Genomic DNA, 22,132 nt, shown 5'->3' with positions numbered 1-22,132 from the left:
TCAGCAGGCAGCTGACGGAGTACTCACTTGTTGTCATAGTTACGGTGATGCTGCGCCACTATCTCACACTGATACAGAAATCTTTAACAAATCCGTGGATCCAGACTATAAGCTGCATCACTCCCAAAACCTAATCACTTGGTCCTTGTGTCATTTCTGACCTTCCCTGAAAATTTCATCCAAATCCATTAATCCATTTTTGAGGAATGTTGCTAACAGACAAACAGACAAACCAACGCCGATCGTCACATAACTCTGCCGAGGCTCCACCTCCTTAGTGAGTAATAATGAACACAATAATGAAAATGGGTAATTTTTCCGTTGTACCATTCATAAGCAATGTTACAAAGTGCTTTACAATAAGAAAAATCTCAAATTTGACAAATATTGAAAACTAAATTTTAACAAATTAGATCTTAAGCATGCAATATAACAAGATAAAATAGTGGTTAAATCAATACATTATTCTTAGTAGTATTAGGAATAGTAGTAGTTTTTCTATTTTATTTTATTTCACGTTTTGGCAAACAGTGTCTTCAGTCCTGTTCCTATAAACGGCTGGTCAATGTTTTTGATATTTACCAAAAAACCTTAATCACAGTTAAATGAACGCACTGTGAATCCCTCTCGTGCTCCTGCTACACCTCCACAAATGAGGAAAAATCTAATTTGCCATTCAGCATCATTTAGGCAATAATTGAGTTTCCTTGAGAACCAAGTTACCAGCATTTTGGAGGCAGGATGAGTCCAACAGATGTCACAGTCCTCAACATCTTGACTTGTAAGCTTCAAAACATAACCTGCTTTCACTTATCCGGCCAAAATAACTCCACTAGCAGCTCCTGTCAGGTTCCTCGGTGGTCTTTAGGGTCCTGTGAGGTAACGGCGTCCCAGCGACGGTGCTGTTGGTGTTACTACGACCCAGCCTGATGTTCTGCATCTCAGTTTCAGGGATGATGACACAGTCGATGTGTCACAGTCGGGATCTCTGACCTGCATGGCCTCGTCAGTCTGCTGAGTCAGCTCGCATTGATCAGGGAGGATGTAGTGAGTGTGTGAGAGAGATGATGGGTGGTTGTAGTACAGGAACACAATCCCAGAGGAAACTACCGAGGATATTTATGGATCTGGATTTCTTTCGAATATGGACATGCCTGTGTAGAGTCCATTAGGGAAAATAAATGACGCTTTCCTGAGAATCTTTCTGTGCCAAGTGTTCACAGAAGTACTTGAAAATTATTTCTTACCTCACCTACATTTCCTGTCCATATTCTTACTTAACTAAAGTATATGTACTACAAAACTTTGACAGAGAGTTTGGAGACTTCTGGAGATCTTGGACACTACTGTTGATCTAAGGTGTGAACCAAAAAACTATCGACGAGCTCTGGTGCTTCTTAGCAGTTACTTCTGTTTCAGGCTAGCCTACTGATTATTTTTTCAGTTACTGTTTACATTTTTTGATGCATTAATTGTCAGAAAATAGTCCAAGAACACATCTTCCCATTTTGCTTGACCAGCAGTCCAAAGAAGAGCTAGCATTTAAAAACCTGGAAGCAGCAGTTTTTTTGCCCATTGATTTCACTTGGACTAATCAGGTGAGATGTCCTCAGTATTTGCAATTCAAATAATGCATTTCACAGACTTAACTAACATCAACCATTGGTTGCTGTTTTGGAGAACGTAATGCATTCAAGTGACAAGTATTTTTAGCATTTTGTTCACCCATTTATATCTATAGAGCACATACAGATTTCTACATAAGGCAATTTATTAAACAAGTCACGATCATAGTGTTGAAGCAGCACTTTAGGGCTGTACCTCATTCTGAATTTGTAAGTCAAATCAGATTTAGCTTTTTAACAGGAAGCTTGAACTATGTGTTTCTTTCTTCATATCTACAATCATGAAATCCATTTGTATGAGCTTCAGCAGTGGTAATGATAATAGAAGAGACTTGGGTACATTTTTGAGCATTAAAAGCCAATATAAGATGCATATAAAGTAGTTCTCATTGCTACCATATGAGACGAGCAGAAACACGTGTAGGACTGTTTCTTAAAATTATTTTAATTCAATTTCTCCCTTTATTTGATAGATACATTGGCAAAAGAACAGCAAAATTAGTGAAGTAAAGGTATAGGCTGACTGGGATTCGAACATTTCCCATGTTTGATGTTGTTGAGTGATCAGTGAATTCTTTCATACAGATTTAACTTTTTCAGGGTTGTTTAAATTCCCACAATACTTCGGATTTCTTCCGAGACACTGTCACCCAGTTTACCAACCACTAACCGTCAGGTTTCAGCTTCCCTCATGTTTTATGTTGACTTTTTTCAGCTAGAATTGCTAAAATATAAAAATACATATTTCCTCTTATTTGTAGTTCCTTGTGCATTTTTGTAAGCTTCTGTCTCTTTTATCTATGTGGCTACGTCAACATAGTCAACATGGAAATGCTGAAAACTGCAGCTCCTCAAATGACCACTTGAGACTCCAAAAGTAAGTAAATCCCCATAGACTCCCATGTTAAAACACCCAACTTTACAGCAGAAATAAACATGTTTACAATCTGGTGCAGAGACAGTTTTGGTCTCTGTAGGTAATTTTCACATGTGTGAGAGCTGCACAGGGTTGTACTTTTGATAAAACTCACTCATTTAAATTGTTTTAGAGCTTAAAGTTATGCAAACTTTGCCCAGTTTTTGATTAGCCAGGAGTTCAGAGAAGTTGGGCTCTGCCAAGATGGCAACAGTTGGAGCAAAAACAGTGAGCTGCAAACCTGTTACTCTGGAAACATCACTGAGGGTTTGGTCATCTTTATTTAAAATCATTGGTCTTATCCTGTTATTGCAATACTGACTGACAAAAAAAAAAAACCCAAAACAAAACACTGCTCTGCTAGAAGAATCTTATTCAACTTAAGGAATCGCTGAGAAATGATTAGACTTCATGAGCAGCCCTGTGGCGCTTTTCTAAAACAGTTTCAACCAAAGCTGAACATCCTGACCTTCATTAACAGAACTGGATTTATTGTTGGTACACTTAATACACTGGCTATTTGGGTGGTTTTATGTAGAATCTACTAAGGAATTCAGTGTATAATTCTTTTTTTTTCTTTCTTTCTTTCTTTCTTTCTTTCTTTCTTTATTAATGCATAAATTAGCAGTTCATGTTCTATACTTGTCCCACCAGGAATTAAAATTAGACTTGACCACCATTGTGGGCACTAAAAACACTTTATTGATCCATTTTTGGGGCTACTCAAAGAAGAACACTGGCAATCAAAGTTAATTGAAGATTTCACGCTGGAACTGTGCAGCCGGTTTGTCCTGTGATATAGTCGGAGCCTTGATGTTTGACAGTGTAATTTGCTCTGTATTATACACTCTGTTGGTTCTCTCCGGTGTCCCTACGTACCCACAATTCTCTGCAGCTGAAGGGGTCACACTGTCCTGTGTGGGCGCTTTTATCTCCTCCCTTAATTTTCTCCCCTCCACCCTCCTTCCCTCCATCCCATTTCGTCCCCATGACTCCTTCCATCCTCTCGCTGTCTCCTGCCTCTATTTGCACCTTGCCCCAGTTTTGATTTACAGTCAGGGCCTCTTGTTCTACACTCGGTACGTCCTCCTCCTCTTTTTGTCCTGTTACAGCCCCGGTTACCGGATCAACCCTGCAATCCGGGGTCAAAACAACAGATCATACTTACGGCTGATTGGTGTTCATGCTTTATGTTTCTTCCTTTCTCCTTCTTTCTGTGACGTTGATGCCGGAGGGAGCACTCAGGAGATTATTGATTTTGCCCTTTTCTCGGGAACTGTCTGTGTTGTAATAAATTGCAGCGATGCGATGAGCGTTTAGTTTTTGTTATTCCGAGGCAGAGAAGTGTCCCCTGACCAAAGCCTGCCACTGTGATTCAGTCAGCACGGTAAAAGCTGAGACGACACCTGAAGCCACGTCGTATTTCTCAGTGGCAACCGTGTCTGTTGGGGAAAGACAAGAAAAGCTGGAGACGTATCGGCATAAATAATTTACAGCATCAAGTCTTTCTATTTCAGGCATTTTTGTGCTTCTGCTTTACTAATTTCCTGAAGTGCAAAAATGAGCTTGTGCAGTAGACTTTGCTAAAATCTTCTAATTAAAATAATTGGACATTAAAATAAAGAACCTCAAATGACCATCTGAGAACTCTTCACTTAATTAGTTTATACTCACACAGAGAGGTAAAAGCATTTATAATGTCCTTAAATACAATTTAAGGGGCATTTTTAATGCTAAGTGACACTAATGTGAAACTCAATCAGAGAACTGTGCAGCTTTAAGCCTCTTCTAGTCAACTCCTTTTGATTCTGCAGACCTGCACAGTTGGTGGAGACAGAAAATAAGAGATTTGCATTCATTAAGTGGACAGAAACACGTGGAATGATGATTCTATACATTCACATATGATAGTAGATTGTGTTTTGCTGAAATATTTGAGTAAACCAGTTCATAAACTGATAAGTGCGTTTGTGTGAGCTTGTATTATGAATCTGTTTGGCTTCTTGTGGTCAAAAATACTTGACCAAAGCAAAACAAAGCATTTACGACAGCCCTGTCTCCTAGATAATTAAGTCCCTGTACAGTTAAACTGCATTTATGTTTTGAAGTGCCATAAAGTTTATCAAAGGAGGCAGGAGGGGAGGATGAAAGTCAGCAACAGGACCTGTGGGATCTTTATTTCACTGTCTCGTCTTCACACTGCTTTGTTTGGTGTCTGTAATTCCATATATTATGCCAGTGTTCAATCTTATCCATTTTTTGTAGCTAGACTAAAGGAATATGTGAATAGAGCATTGATGCAACAAAAACAGGAGCAATGATGATTTTATCATCCGTCAGAATATTCATTTTCCTCAAAATATAATTGTTAAGTTGTATAGAATTGTAATGTTTTGGTAGATGGGGCTGATTAAGATTAATGCCAGTGTTGATCCATAATTTATATTTATCAACAAATCCAACTGAAAAGATACAAAACCAGCATGTATTAGTTTTTCTCTCAACTCTCTTGGACTTCCCAAACCGCAAATGTATTTATATAGCATCTTATCATATACAGAGGTTATTAAAATACTTTACAGGCAGATTAAAAAATAAATAAATAAAGCATGCAATCAAAATTTGAGCAATAAATAAACTAATCAAAGTCAGTACAGACAAGTTGGATAAAATGCAGACAGATTTATATAATAATAATTATATTTCATTGATAAAAACAGATATAAAAGACAATTTTAGAGACATAATTCACAATAAAATAAAAAATAAATGAATTAGGGAATAAAATGGTAAACATAGAATAGAATAGAATATAAATACTTTATTTTCATCCCTGAGTAGAATTTTGGTTGCTACAGCAGAAAGCGTTCAGTTCCTACCACCATAAATACAGATTAATAAACAAAAATGTGCAGTAAATAAAAATAAACAATAAGAAAAAAATGTAAAAATTGCATAATATATAAAATGCAAAATGCCCTATGTAGAAACTTATTTGTTTGTCCACACTTTAACCCTATTCGTCCTGGACGCAGCATAATGCTAAAAACAAAATGGCTGATGAATGCGGACAGTTCTTATTTGCTGGTAGCTATTTGGTGCTGTAGTGTGCATTTACAGCAGCAGGTGTACAGTATGTCAGTCCACTTCAAAAGTAGGCTTATTGTTAGTTTTTTCAAGGTAATAAAATAAAGCTCTATCAGTCTTTGGAAACACAAACAACACTTGTCAGTAGGGTCATTTTACAGCTTGTTTTAGTCTTTTTGTGAGATTTGTTGACATTCAGGACACTACAGAACATTGCTGCCTTCGTCTTTCATGAAAACCCGACCAGCAAACTCTGTATCTCCCATCTGAAACCCTTCACTTCCATTTCTGTTTTCGTCTGTTTTCTCTCCACCTGCTCTCCCTCTCCCTCCTCCAGCTCCTCTTTCCCGCCTCCTTCAGGGCCTCATTATGGAGGTAAACAGATGCTTTCATCCAGGCTATTGAACTCCGATACTCGTCCTCCGACACGTGATGGCTAAAGACACTCGCAGCTGTGCTCACATTTGCAGGAGGAGATGAATGCAGTGTGGATGTATCCGGGAATCACATTAGCATCGTGGGAGAATCATGGCCGTCCGGGTTCAGCAGGTTCTTCTGACAGCCTGCTGCTTTGTGATCGCTGTCGTCTTCTCCTTCCTCCCTCTAATAACATTGTCCTGCTCTGACTCCGTTACGCCCAAGAGGCTGCAGGGTAAAGAGATAACAGGCGGACGTAATTGCAGATGGGGAAAACTGAAGCATTGTTTACTGGAAGTTAATTGAATCCTGCCACAGACAGCAGGGCTGCATGTTTCCCTGCCTGACATTGGAGTGATGTCCAGAGCTGCTGCTGCGAGAACAATCAAGAGCTTTTGTTCTGTCCTGTGAAATATAAATGTCTTTTTCCTAATCTTTTATTTTTTGTTTTTTTCTTGACTAACATTAGGATGCAAGGGTGTAGGAAACAGCTGAGGTTATGTTTGTCATTGCAGGACTGTCGCTTGAGGCAGATGCTTTGTAACTGACATGAGGTAGACACTATTTTGTACCTTGCAGCTATTTTGTTGTTGTGAAAGTTCTTCTAGTTGCTCAGCTGGTCTGTCCCTCTGTCTTTTACGTCCTGGCTATCAACAGCCCTGATTGACATAACAGTTAAAGTGGATATTCTTGATCGTCGGATGATAAATCCTTGAGTTTTTGGTCACCTTGGCCTGTTGTCCAGCACTGCCATGATACCAACATTTCTGAAAATTCACATCATGTCTTTATATTTTAATGTGCACATTTGCATAAATTGGACAACCCTATTTCTTCTGTTTGCGCTGCAAAGAAAAAATTGTTGTTTTAAGATATGGATCTCTGTAGAAGTAACTTCAGTCTTATTGTATTTTTTGGGGGGGATGTAGTACAGAAATTGAAGTGATAAAATTAAGACACTCCGACTGGCCAGGCAGATAATCAGTCTATCCCTGTAACATCTGCACTGATACGTTTTCACTGATGTTGTGTAACTTCATCCAGGTTGGTAACTTTTAACCAGCAGCTCTTCTGTTCATGTGATGTGCAACATGTTTTAATTCCTGTGCTGCTGGCGATGAATGAAGTGCTGCCAGTGAAGCATCTTAACTCTCTTCTACACACAGCAGATGGAGATAGACACAGAATTGGCCAACCAATTACTGGAAGCTCAGGGATTAAATAAATGAATAAATGCAGGCGTTGTTCATTGAAGAGGAGAGCTGTAGTGCCATTACACACTCGTATGCTAAATAAATAAGCCAGAAAAATCTGCTGGTGTTAAAATTGCAATACTTGAGCCTTAAGGAGCTCATCTGCACAACAGCATCCATCTAACTTCTGCAGTGCAGCTGGAAACGCTGTATGGAAACTTCCTTCCCTCTTTGCCCAAAGAGATTTAGCATTGTAGCTGAACTTAGGCATCCACTGTATGTTTCAGGGTATTAGTTTTAGTGGTGCATTGCAACAGTTTGCATTGTTTTTTCACTAGGGTGTCATTTAGGACGGGACTCACACTGGTCTGGTCTTGGGTTTGCCTCGGTTCTCGTCCTGCCTTGGTCTCAATTTGGTCTTAACCCCTCTTGGTCATGTCTCAGTCCTGGTACTCTCTGGTCTTGGTTAGGACTTGGACTGTGTCCAAAATCATCCAGTCACTCCCTCCTCCCCGTCTATGAACACTGTATAGTGACCTATTTAGGGAGCAGCTCGACTAAAGTAACATTTTCGGACACTACTTGAGTCTCGGTCCTATTAATTACATCACCGCAGTCGCTCAATTAAAACTTATCAGATCGACGATAGTGAACTTACTGGGATTTGTGTGATAAATTCATCTTATACTGAGCATATTTTTCTAAATAAATACATTAAAATAACCATTTTTCTAATTTTGTGTTGTGATACGTCGCTCTGCTTCCATTAAACATATCAATCCCAATTATTAATTCTAATTTTAATGTTTTCTCGCCATAAGTCTTGGATTTGTCTTGTGAATGTTGTCAATTCAATAAGCTAAACACCTAGTGTTTAAAGGAACCAAGTATTCCACAGAAAATACATCTTAACACTATAAAGTACGTCTTTATACTGTAAAACAGCATCATTAACCTGCGGTAAAGCCACCAATCCTCTATTGACAATGCATGATGGTACATATTGCTGGTTAGTGACCATCGGGTGTACACTACTTTTTACGGTGCATTGTGGGATACTTTGAGTGACTTTATAGAGGGTATCAGTTGTAATTAAACATTGGGTTAGTACTACAAAATGCACACTTTACATTGAGAAGTGACTGAATTTGGACACAGTCTTGTGTCAGGCAAAAACTTCCAGACTGAAACTTGTTGGAGAGGTGAAACATGTGCAAAGGAATGTTTAGTGATGGTGCACATCTGGAGGACTTTTTTTTTTTTTTTTTAAACTGTGAGACATTGGCTGTGGTCAAGATCTGGGTTCTCTGAGAACACTTTAATTCCATCCTTTTTGTGACCCACGTTGACATGTCTGATGTGATTCAGTCATCAACAGATCCTGAGATGTTCAGTGGCCAGAGATGCTGAGGTGCCAAAGGGTTAACTGCCTTTCTTTTCTCCCTTTCCACCAGGTTGACCCATGACATCAGCCTGGATGAGTTCGAAGATGACGACCTGTCAGAGATCACAGAGATCACAGACGAATGTGGGATGAGCCTCAACTGCAACGGCCCAGATATAAAGGTAAGATGTCTCCATAGACAGCTGCTTCTGACTGGATTTCATTGTGCTTCAGAACATAAATTTGATGTTTGACCTCCTACTGATTATTTATCAGCTACAAGTGAACAAAGCTAAAGTATTTGCAAATTATCAGCTTCTCAAATGCTATCCTCTGCTCTGACTGGGAGCTATGCCAGAGGAAGCTCAGCTGTATGCAGCAGTTGTGCAGGTTTATGCTGTCAAAGTGTGCCACCATACCAGAAAAGTCTTACTGTTCCAGCCTCCCTAGTCTCCTTGTTAATTCTCAGTAAACATGCTGTAGTCCTCCAGCGAAGATGTTAAGGTGCTGCTGTGGGAATTAAGAGTTTTAGAGTCTCTTTTAGAATCTCACTGGTTGCTTTCAGGCTCCATCACAGACAACTGTTGTGTCATTTCCTGTGTTTGAGAATGTCACCGACAAACAAGGTCAGATTTGATGCTGAATAAAATCCAGGAGTCACTGAACTTCTGGTTGTGATGCTGTAAAGTGCAGCGTCTTTGCTCTCTCTATAGGAAAACTGTCACTGCTGCACAGAATGATTATATTGTTGTGTTCAGCATTTCTGCAAGTTAAATGTAAGACTCTTAAGACCCCTTTAAAGCCATTATGAATGCAATGTGCAAATGTACATTTTAAATCATTTGTAGACCTTGACAAGTTGTTTTGATCATAGAGTAAAATACTAGATTGTTCAGTTCCAGATAGCTGTGACTGAATGTTTTGTGTCTTTGTAGGTAAATTGTGATCTGTCAGTTGCAATGCAAATGTGTAAATGATCAACTGAGGCATAATACTGTTGAAATTGAATTTGTTTTTCTCAAGAAATTTCAGGGTGATCATAATGTTTTGTAAAAAGATAATTCATTAAATATGAGCATTTTCAAAATGCACTTTTTTGAACTAAAAAAAAAGGGAAAAAGTTGGAGTTGTGATGATTTAGGTTATTATGCTGTTGTTTTACTGGGGCCCACTTGAGATCATATTGAGCTTTATGTGGTCCCTGGACTAAAATGAGTTTGACACCCCTGATCTTTACTGTGAAAAACAACAAAATGGAATCAGACAAAATAACACAGCCCTGCATATTCACGTTTTGATGTAAAAACAGTATATATATATATATATATATATATATATATATATATATATATATATACATACATGGTAAAATGAAATAAGATATGCCTTTATTAATCCCATCCCATTGTTGCAGCAGTAAATGTGATACAGCAGATATACACAAGGAATATTGATACTGCACAGCTTCTACATATATGTACAATTTCAGATATTACACAGATTCCACTGAATGTGAAAAATAATGATGTTGCACAGGTTTATCCTACATGTAGGAAAATACTGCCCTTGCCAACATTCTTGTGTATGTACCAAAAATACACAACACTGTTCAAAAGTTTGGAGTCACTTAGAAATATCCTTATTTTTGAAAGAAAAACAGATAACATTAAATGAATGATAAATCCAGTCTAGACATTGTTAATGTGGTAAATGACTATTGTAGCTGGAAACAGCTGATTTTTAATGGAATATCTCCATAGGGGTACAGAGGAACATTTCCAGCAACCATCACTCCTGTGTTCTAATGCTACATTGTGTTAGATAATGGTGTTGAAAGGCTCATTGATGATTAGAAAACCCTTGTGCAGTTATGTTAACACATGGATAAAAGTGTGAGTTTTCATGGAAAACATGAAATTGTCTGGGTGACCCCAAACTTTTGAACAGTAGTGTATATTGTAGAGTCTTTTTAAGTGGATAAAAATATGCATACGGCACAAATTTGAATGTCTTGATGTTGCACTTGAGTGAAATATGGCACGTTTTCTTTCTGGTTGTGATTGCGCTGTGAAACTGATAGAATGTCAGTTGCTGATTACACACTTTAAATAATAACCAGCTTGTGAGTTGTTGCCTTTTTTAGCAAACTGAACACAACAGTGAGTCATACACATTATTAGACCTCTGTGTCGCCTCTCAGTGATACTCTGTGGAAGTTTGGGCTCAGCTGAGGGTCAGACGCTGCTTTGTGTAGTGTTTTGTTGTGAACAGCTGCAGCGTTCAGCTTCCTGCCAGCAGAAGGAAACAGGCCAGAGGCAGCGAGTCCTGACAGATGGCGACAGAGATGCTGTGTAAAAAACCTTGAGTCTGATTCCGTACGATTGCCCCGCTCCATCCTGGCCATCTAAATAATTCACTCTGAGCTGTTTACTGTTTGTTGAAGGCCTCTGTAAGTTTTGGGGCCACTGGCACCCTGTGTTTTTTTGTTTTCTTTCCTCCAGTGTTCTCAGCATAGAAGTGAGCGGGTCATTATCAAAACTGGAGCAAGAGATGTTGGGGGAGAATATAGGCAGAGGTAAATTTATTATTCTGTCAGATCTCGCCCGCACTGTTCCCAGTGAAACCATCATCACGTCCTCCACCTCCATTCAGCTCAGCCGTAACCTAGGCAACAGGAGGGTTGAGGGGCTTTTTATGAGCAGCTGAGTGATTTTTTTTTTTCTTTTCTGTGACTCTTATTTGATGGTCTCTCGTGAATCAGTGACCCGAGCGACAGAATAATCGCTCTGATACCGCAGAGTGCCTGGGAGTATTTTTAGGTTTAAAAGCCAGTCCTTCGCTCCTTTCACTGCCTTTTTTTTTCTGGTCTTTCTATCCGGGGAGCTAATTATAGCCCAGATTACTGAATGCGAGCTCTCTGCTGGAGGTGTGTGTGTGATGACTCATCCCCTTGCAGGGGTCTGGCAGAGATCAGAATCTGAAATGGCTTCTGGACCGGTGAACGTTGGGCCGTTCTGACAGCGGCAGCAGCAACAAACCTCACGTGTCACGGAGCGTCATCACTGTCAGGACATGGAGCTAACCGGCCGCCGTGTCCGCAGGGAGGGTCGAGGACATGTTGGTTAAAGGGAAAGAGCAGGCTCTGCTGGTTACACTCCATACTGTGGTTTTCCTTCCTGGGTCTGTTTGTCTTGTTGCACATCAGTTTTTGAATTCAACAGCTCAGAAAGACATAAGAGATGAGGTTAGAGTCAGGATTAACAGCAGATTTTCAGTAAATTTAACAAAAATGAAAACCCATGGAAGGCTGAATGAAGGCTTTGTTACATCTTAGTGCTTGTTTTTTAATTGTTTTATATATTTTTTTATTTAGCAGCAGTATTTCCTCGAGTATCTTCTTTTAACTAAACCTGCTTTACTGTATTAAAATAAGATAAGATAAAACTTTATTAATCCTGTAGGAAATCTTGTGCCAGATGTTGCTTAGAAAAAAAAAACAATGACATAAGCAATGCAGTGCATAAATGTACAAAAGCAATAAGACATAAATATGATGCATCACTGAGATTATTGAAGTAAGTGAGACTAGAATAGAGCAATAAAAAGTTATGTTGGCAAATATACAGGAGAAATAAGTGATATAACACTTGATAATGGAAAAAATTATGAATTGCACCTGAAAAATTTAATTAAAATGAAATATTACATATATTGACTTGCTGTACATTGAAGTAAATATTGCATATGTAATCAAAAAGGTGCAAATAAAAATTAAATATTGCACATGATAATGAAATGTTACACATTAAACTGATATATTACACTTGAGAAATAAAAAAATATGAAATATTGCACATGAAATAAAATGCTATAAATGATGCAGAAGCTAATATTGCACAAATTATTGAGAAGTAATATATACAATATTATATTTTTGATCAATTAAAACAGTTTTATCTGATTTTAAAATATGTGCATTCAGACAGTTGTATATATTTTCCTTCATAAATATATAAGTTTAGTGTTTTGCTTTTTGTTTTTTAATTTGAGCTGATTCATTATAGGATCTTTTTGGGTGATTTTCTGGCTTTTGCTGTTCTGGATCCACAAGTGGGAGGATTGTTGTAATTTCACTGAACTTATGCCAAGGCTTCTTTGAGTCTGTAAGTGGAGGTATGTTTGTAGAAAATGACCAAAAATCCAGATTAAACTTATTTCATGCTATAATATTACATTAGATAGGTTGTTATTCATAATTAATTGCACTTCACAATCTCAGGCTTGATATTTTTGATGGTAAAATGGTATTTTTTTTAGATCATTTTTGTGGAGTTTTAAACACTAATCTGTGAAATCCTCAAGTAAAATTACACCATAAATAATAGTCTTAATCCCAGCATTTACACTTTAGTGATGCCAATCACATTTGTTTTTACTGGAAGGTGCTTTGACACAATGTCTTAATGTGCTATGGATAAAACTGACTTGGTTTAACTATTTTTTCTTGTTTTTATTACACGTTTGGGACCTTATATGTGTGAATTTGTTTTTATTATTCGTCTAATTTGACATTTGTAAAGCAGTTTGTAGCTTTGTTTTGGAAGGTTTTGGATAACTTAAAAACAAACATGGTTTGTTCTTGCTTTTCTAAGCTCCCTTCCTCTGCATATGTACAGTTAGTAATAGTAGTGTTGAGGTTTATGAACAACATATAGATTTTAAGCTCCACTGTGTGAGCAGTATTCTTTGTTAAATGTGGTGTTTTTATAGGAAAACTATAATCCCGTTGTGTAAACCTTAATAATGCTGACTTCCAGAAACTTCCAAGATAAGCTTCTTATAACAAGTAATTGCAGGTCAGAGTCAGATAATTGTCCAAGCTAATGGACAACAAGATGCATCGGCTTTCTGATTTAAAAGAATAGCTTGTGTAACTTGTTCACTCATCTACAAATGAGCTAGTTTCTCAGATGCTGTTGAGCATTATGCTGAAGTCAAATCCCAAAATGAGGCATGAGGACTGTTTGTTTCCTGAGCATTTAATCCATATGGACAACAGATGGAGCAGCTTGTAGGAAAAGACAAAAAATAAAAAACACAACAAATTACATCATAGTGTTTATTTTATTGTCACTGTAGCTCTGCACCCAGTTGTAGCTTTTTGATTCTTTTAGTTCATATTTTAGGTTCAGCAGTTGCATGAAGTCCAGCTGTTCCAGAGGAGGTTCTGTTCAGAGTTTAGGATTTAAATCACCTGTAAAAACGCCAGTTTTTGTGGTCCTATGAATGCATCCATGTCATTATTTTGCGTCGAAATAACAAAAAATACAATCTTATCTTGCTATACTTGGCACACATCAAAATCTACTGATGTTAGAAGCCTCAAAAGTTGGTGAATTGTCAAGTAAAGACTGTATTTTTAGCAGAAAATATGGATACATCCATGAACGTACACTTCCAGGAACTTTGTAAAGCCCTAAAACTGCTTGTTTGAAAAGGGCCAATAAGCAAAGTTCTGGCCTCTGCTGGTGGCACTTAATCATTTGGATCTGCTGGAAACCAGGCTGTCTGTGTCCTCACCAAATGTCATGGCTATGGGGGTTTTATTTCTGGAGATATTGAACTTTTAAAATGGCTTTCAAGGTTTTTGGGGGCTTTTTTGAAGGAAAAAATACAAAAAATCAGAGGTCTGAAAACATCCAAAATTCTCAGAAGTCGTCCAAAATATTTTACAGAATCAGAAATAACCAATATATAAACTTGGCTGACTGGTTGGTTGGTGGAGGTATGCAATTGCAATACAGAAATTCTAATTATTTTTAACTTCTTATCATTTTTCATGCAGATTTATCCTGTATTTGAAAACAGTTACTCAGATTGTTGACACAAGAAATCAGGGGTGAGGATCAGAGCCTGAATGAGCTGATCACACAGACTGACATCTTCCCTCCTCCTCTGTCAGATTCTGTCATCACAGTGACACGCCTTTATCTTTGCGCTCCTTTTAGAAGTGTTTGATGGAGCCCCGGCCTCTTTAAACATGTATGAGGAGGCAGGAAGCCCTCAGTGTGTTCACACAGCGAGCGGTGACCTCATCAGTGAGCTCATCACCTCGGGGGAAGCTTCAGGACGCATCATCAATAATGGACGGTCACATGGAGGCAGAATCACACATTCAGACAGATGTGGCATCTGAATCTGCCGGGGGGAGGGGGGGGATGTGGATGTGTGTTTTTAGATTGTTTTTAGATTGTTGAACACCACAACAAGACGAAAAACACATACATTTCCTTTTCTTCTGCTCTTTTGATGCTAGAAATGTGCATCACTGCCATTCAAAATTTGGTTCACTCCAACTTTGTTCCTAAAGGTTTTCTGCAATTGAGAACTTTTTCAGTTGCAATAATCTTTCCAAAAAAATGTTTTTAGGACATCAAGAACCCCATTTCAGCTACCAGAGTTGGTACTTATCTCAAATCAGACAAATAACTAATTGAAAACTATGTAGACTGTTCAAGGCTCATGCACTCATTTTTATGCTTTTTATTATTATTATTATTATTATTATTATTATTATTATTATTATTATTATTATTATTATTATTATTATTATTATTATTATTATTATTATTATTATTGTTATTAATGAACATTTAGGTACAAAAAGAATCTTCTTCAGTCATAATTCATAATTCTAGCTGCTCCAACTTTCTTCCTAAAAGTTTTCTGCAGTTGAATTTGTGACATTTTTCAGTTACAAAAATCTTTTCAGAAAATCTTTTCAGAACCTCAGGAACCCTGTTTCAACTCCTAGGTTTAGTACTTGTCCCGCATTGGATTAATAATAAATGGAAAACTATGCAAGCTGTTAAAAGCTCACAAACTATAATATAGATTTTTTTTTTTATTAATGGACATTTAGATACAAAAAGATTCTTCTTTATCTACATCTGTTGTAGTTTCTTCGAGACTGGAAACCCCCATGTAGACACGCTGCTCCCTTATTATCTGCAGAAACTGCAGGACCTTTTTGGGGAAAAATAACTTAACCTGCATCTCTGATGAAGGAACCAAGTTCTAAATTTAGTTTCTAGGCCAAAATACAATGATTTTCCTGCAGCAGCTCTGTCCTTTAGGAAGTGGAGTTATGCAGTGCTGCACTGGACAGTATTTATTCACAACATTGAACATAATTTAGTTTATTAATTGCAGTAAAGCAGGAAAACAACCAGTGAATCCTCAGAAGATTGTCCCTTATTTGCAGGGAGTTTTCTCACTTTTAATTAATGAATAAAAACAGTCAGTGATTTAGTCTTTTCCAACAATGCTGATATTTTTTGATCTTTTCTCAACCTAATGTACCAAAAATCCTTGTGCTTCAGTTAAATATGTATACATGTTCCTCCTATTTAGATTCACAAAGATGCAAAATTAAGACTAGAAGCCAAACATATCATCACTGCTGCAAATATGACTTCTCAGATTGAATTTGAAGATCAGTTTTTAGTACCAGAAAAGGTCCTATATGGTGGAAAATCAGTTCTTATTGTGTTTTGTGCTTGTTATAAACTCAGTTTTTGAAATTATAAACTAATAATATATGAAGACGTTTACTTCTTCCATTACAAGTCCTCCAAACAGTTTTTTACAAGCCAGTAAGACGTCAACTTAAGCATTACCTCTCACTGGGTTAACCAATAGTCCTCTAGCTGGCTGATTTTAAGAGCAAAACAGTCCTAAAACCAGATAATGAGTCATCTTTGCAGTGTTTTGACCTGAAAAACTGAAAGACACACTGTGGAAACATGTGAGACTTAATTAATTCGCTGAAAAGAGGCACAATGTGGAGCTTTGAAGTAAAATACTTAATTGAGGTCCTTGATTTGTGCGATCTGAGGAGTGATCTGGTAAAGTTCACTGGTCAGCATCATACCTGGCGTTCTAATGGAAGAAGAATTCAGGTTTCAGAGCCCACAGAAACAGTGTGAAAGCGACGAAACACACTCAAACTGAGATACAGGACATTTGTGCAGCAGACAGCTTTAGCAGATCTGCACACAATCTGGAGCTACTTGAGAAGGAGGGCAGAGTTCAGATGGACAGCAGTGTAGAATCTGAACGTGTTGCTGTCAAATTGAAAGACCACACTCCTGTATAAAGACAAGAAAGACACTATTCTGAAAAGGCCGAGCGTTTGTAGACAGAAGCAAAGAGAAGCAGAATGGATTATCATCTGAATTAGCTGCTAGCACATGGCGGCAGTCATGAGAGGTTAATGTGGAGCAGCTTCAGTCCAGAAATGAAACAAAGAGATGTGATGCTTCTCCGAGACATAAAATGACAACATGCATTATCACGGCCACTCAGGAGAGAGGAGAGAGCTTCCACGCTTGTGTTTCAGGGTGAATGGATTTGATTAGCAGTCATTTGTCGTGTGTGGATAGTAGCAACGGTCGTGTGTCAGGGTGAGGTCAGAGAGAATGAGGCAATTACATTAAAGTGACTGCAGAAAGCCACACACATTAACACAGTATGTACACTCAGGTTTACTGTATGAGGCCTGTTCTTCCGTCTGGATTGTCACAAAATAACACTACATGTTAGCAAAATTAGAAAATCCAGGAAGAAGTTTGTTGAAATGGAACACATCACACAGGTTTTCTCCAACAAATCATGCCTTTTTCAGGTTGTTGTTATGTATTTCAGGTTCTGTTTGTTCTATTTTTAACCAACGTTTAGTTCTGTCATCCATGAATCCCCACAGATAGAACATATTTAAAGCATTATACTGCATTTTAGTCATCTTGTATGTATGAAATTTGATTGAAAACATTTTAATATGCTGTTTAGAATATATACATTTGTAAAATCTGGATAGTTTTGCAAACATTTGAAATATTTATGATGAGGTCTTGTGTACATAAGTCCGTTCGACCTTATTTATTTGATTGGATCCCAAGCAGTTTTGCGGCATTATAGGCTCCTGTTACATTTTTACTCACTGTTGGCTCATTTTTACTGCAATATAAACCTCTGTGGAAACAGCATAACCACAGCTAAAAGCAGAAAGAACTCAAAACTGTCTTTTTGTGCAGTAAAGTGCAGTTGTAATGCCATGAATTTATTATAAAAAACTAAAGGAAAGTTGAATTTCTTTTATTTATTTAGCAAAAATTAAAAAAAATAACTGTAATCAACATGTATTTTTTTTTAAAGTGACCACATGTTTTACCAACACTGGAAAAAATCGTGAATCTACACATTATGGACAAATTGCTACTTACATTTTTAATTTGTTTCCGTACTTGTCTCCTGTCTCCTCTGTCTAAACACAGCCTGCAGTTCTGCCAAGTTCAGTTGAATTTTTATCATGTGACGGCTGGTTGCAGCTGAGTCACTTTTAGTTTCAGAGTTACATCAAGATGTGGAGAATTTTTTGTTTTTTACAGAATGTTTTTAGCACACTTAATTTTTGGTATTTTTTTTTATATGGTATGTCAAACAAAGTGATTTTTAAATGAATTATTACAATTTTGGGTTTCAGTTTGGAATATAGTTCAAGAACCATGAGAAGGTTGAAGATTTGACAATTCATGTTGTTTTTGCAGTTCCTGGCTAATGATTTGTAGTGCTGAATTTTGGCAATTTTCAGAGATAACAAGCTTGTTGGGGTTCAGTTCCGATTCAGGTGAAATTATTGGTATTTGTAGTGTATTTCAGAGCTTTGGCAATATTATTTTAAACCTCATGCGCCCATAAAGATGATTGATTTTATTTAAAACTCTTTAATTTTATAGCAAGGCAAAATGGTATTGAAAACATTAGTAACACTGATCTTATTAACCCAGAAAAGGAAGAGGAGGGAGATGTACAACAAGAGAGTGAGTTAGAGAGAGAGAGAGGTTAGAAATGTGTGAGAGAGAGTCCAGCCAAACGTTTACAAGAGCAGAATCAGACCTATTTCCATGGCAACAGTGTCTCTCTCACCTACTGTATGTGTCAAAGCTGAAAACACACACACACACACACACACACACACACACACACACACACACACACACACACACACACACACACACACTCACGCTGCTCCCATGGATACTGCTCACGTCATCTCATCCCCTCGTGGTAACAGCAGAGACGGAGCTGCTTCGTCAGTGCAAACAGAAGCCGGACAGGCCTTGTTTGTGTCTGGTTCCGTTTAGAGCATCATCCGCTGTCATACCGGTTGTTGCCGTTTACTGACATTTGCTGACATTTCTGCGTTTCCATGGAAACCAGCGCTCTGTTTGCTGCAGCTGATCTGTTAGATCAGCATTAGTAATGTCCGCTGTTGACATAGTTTGAAGTGAAGGGATGTTTTCTGTCTGCGTGGATCCTTTTAGAGCTACAATAACAGATTTTCTCACAACAGCAGCATATTATCTTCTTTGTTTAAAAAACTACCATTTTACATGTTAGGAAACAATTACATACCCAGCAGATAAGGAGCAACACTAGCATTCACTTGGGGTCATGTTTTAGCTCACATACAATATTCAATATTATTTTAGCTCTGTTTATTCTCCTCCAACCTGCAAAAAACATTTGTCTGGCAGCTGTCTGTTCCATTTTTCCTGCAGCTAGTTTACAAGACGGTCTGTCAAATAACTTTCAGTGCTGCTTCCTGTTGCTGCTATATGTGAGATTGATGCAATGAGCTAAAATCGGCTTCGTACTCTAGAGAACAGAGGTATTTCTGCTTGTTTTTTGGTGGGTCTGTAATTAAACATGACTCATTTCAAGTTACACAAAGTTATTTTCTTCACTGCAATTGAAATATTTAAATAAAAAGTTATCAGAGCAGCTAGAAGAATCTCTATATGTGCTGGAGCAGCTTTGTGAAAAGCCTGCAGACTGACATTAAACTACAAAACCTACATATGATTTTATCTGAAAAGTACAACTTTGAATCCTTGAGATTTCTTTAATTTGCCATTTGCCTTCTCATCCTTTCAAAGTGCATCTATTTAGGTTTCAGATATTGCAACAGATCTTCACTTTGTTTTATCTTTTTAATTCTATACTGTGCTGGTTCTCGATCCCAGCAGCAGGTTTGTAGTGATGTAGCATTCCTAGCCTCGTCCTGTGTTGATGTATTAGACCTGTTGGCTGCGTGCTTCCTCCACTCGGGACGCTCTGATTGGATGAGAGCCGAGCATCAGAGCGTCTTTGGGGCAGCACCATCTCCACCGAGCTCCTTGTCTCCTAGCAACAGGGGGCAGGGCTGTCTTAAAGGGGCCGGTCGTTATTATGAGAGGCAGAGTAGCAACACGCCGCATTAACGGGTATTAATGTGTAGCAGGTGATGATGGGGGAGGACGAGAGGAGAGAAATAACGGTGGGAGGATGGTTGTCATTGGAGATGCAGGAAGATATTGATATGAGGCAGCTTAGCTGAAAATACAGGAGGAGGAAGAGTGGCAGGATCATTTACTCACAGAACTCATCACATAGGAGAGTTATTAATATGTACTTATGGGACGGATGGAGACAGATGAATGATAGATGGACAAGTTGATGGACAGGCGAATGAGTGGATGGAGAGAGTCATGGATGTACGATGACTGGATGATGAGCAGATGGGTGAAAGATGGATGATTGCTAGATGGATAGATGAAGGGATGAAAGGTGGATGGAAGAACATCTGGGTGGCAGATAGATGGATGATTGATAGACTGGTGGACAGGATGAGCAGGATGAGCAGGATGGATGGATGCAAAAATGGATGGATGGATGCGAAAACAGATGAATGTATGGGCAGCTGGGCGGTTGATCGATTCATGGATAGATGAAAGAACAGAGAAGTAGATAGATGGATGATTGATGGACTGGTGGACAGGCTGGATGGATGGATGGATGGATGGATGGATGGATGGATGGATGGATGCATGCTTGATTAATCCACAGATAGATGGATGACTGTCTACTTTAAGGTGTTCTAAAGTATAAGGTTTTAAACAGGAAACAGTTAAACTTAGTTAAACTTCATCCTACTCAATTTGGGCTCTGTTTTTTGTTTTTAATGTTTTGTTTTTTTATTTTTCTGTTTTCATTGCCTCTAAAATACTGGATGGATGGATGGATGGATGGATGGATGGATGGATGGTGAATCCGTTGATAGAAAGATGAATATCTACTTTAGGGGTTCTACAGAGGTGTATAAATGTAAGGTTTGAAACAGGAAACAGTAAGATATGAGATGTTTATAATGGATAGGAATTAATGAGTTGAACTTCATCCTACTCAATTTGGGCTCTGGTTTTTGTTTTTAATGTTTTGGTTTTTCATTTTTCTCTTTTTGTTGCCTCAAAAATACTGGCTGGATGGATGGATGGATGGATGGATGGATGGATGGATGGATGATAAATCCATGGATAGAAAGATGAATATCGACTTTAGGGGTTCTACAGAGGTGTATAAGTGTAAGGTTTGAAACAGGAAACAGTAAGATATGAGATGTTTATAATGGATATGAATTCATCCTACTCAGCTTGGGTTCTGGTTTCTGTTTGCTTTTAATGTTTTGTTTTTAATTTTTTTGTGTGTTTTAATTTCCTCCTTTTTTTGCCGTTAAAACACTGGATGTAATTTTGGATGGATGGGTGGATGGTGAATGGAAAGATTGACATACGAAAAAAATACATGTCAAAATAATATTAGTAATAATAAAAACACAGTTTGTTTATGGAGAATCCAGGAGATCCTTGGATTTGTTGGATTTTCATGTTTGTTTTTGTAGGATCACAATCAGTGTTCTAAATTAGTCTGATTAATCACTATGATTAAAAATAATAGAGTCTTAGCTTAATATTTATATAGTAAAAATATTTTAAAATCATTTTTTAAAGGTTTTACCCCTTAATATTTAAATTACTCCAGTAAATTGACATTTTAAAAATCACTGTAGGGTCTTAATATTTAAACTTGTTAGTTTAATTATATATTTTTTTTCTACAGGGAAGCACTTTGGTGCAACAGCTACTGTAAGAAATAAACTGTAAAAAAAAAATCTAAATAAAAAATGAATAAATTCGGCAGCAAGGATGCCAGAAAAATATGGAAAAATATATATATAGTAGTGGCACATATCTGTGAGATAATAATGTTTTTGCTGATTTCAATATAAAAACCTGTATTTTTACAGTCACACATTGTTAAAAAATATAGAGAGATTTTCACATACAGACCAGATCATTATGTATACCTTTTCTTTGTGTTTGTTTTTGTTTTTACTGTTAGTATGTAAACTAATACTTTTTTCTGGGATTTTACAAGATATGATCTGCAATTTAACAAATCAGGGAAAATCTATAAAATAACAAATTAAAAACTTATTTACCAATTTTCTATTTTTATTTCAAATAGCAAATATATGTAAAAACTACAATTTTTTTTCTGTTTTATGAACAGTAAAAAACTTTGTAATTTTACTGTCAAACTTTGTAGAAGAATAAATTACCGTTTATAA

General features: G+C 37.4%; 1 protein-coding gene across 2 annotated transcripts in view; it reads left to right on the top strand.

Moving 5' to 3' along the window:
* Positions 1-22,132, top strand: part of mapk8ip1b (mitogen-activated protein kinase 8 interacting protein 1b) — a 69,549-nt gene that overhangs the window by 15,490 nt on the left and 31,927 nt on the right. For both annotated transcript variants that reach the window (XM_023279731.3, XM_023279732.3), the window contains exon 2: positions 8,693-8,804. In XM_023279731.3, coding sequence (XP_023135499.2) covers positions 8,693-8,804 — 112 coding nt within the window. The remainder of the gene's footprint in view (positions 1-8,692; positions 8,805-22,132) is intronic.

The sequence above is a fragment of the Amphiprion ocellaris genome, chromosome 1 (assembly GCF_022539595.1).
Source record: "Amphiprion ocellaris isolate individual 3 ecotype Okinawa chromosome 1, ASM2253959v1, whole genome shotgun sequence".
Classification (NCBI taxonomy): domain Eukaryota; kingdom Metazoa; phylum Chordata; class Actinopteri; family Pomacentridae; genus Amphiprion; species Amphiprion ocellaris.
Note: the sequence above shows the minus strand (reverse complement) of the source record. Positions and strands in the feature narration are given on the sequence as shown.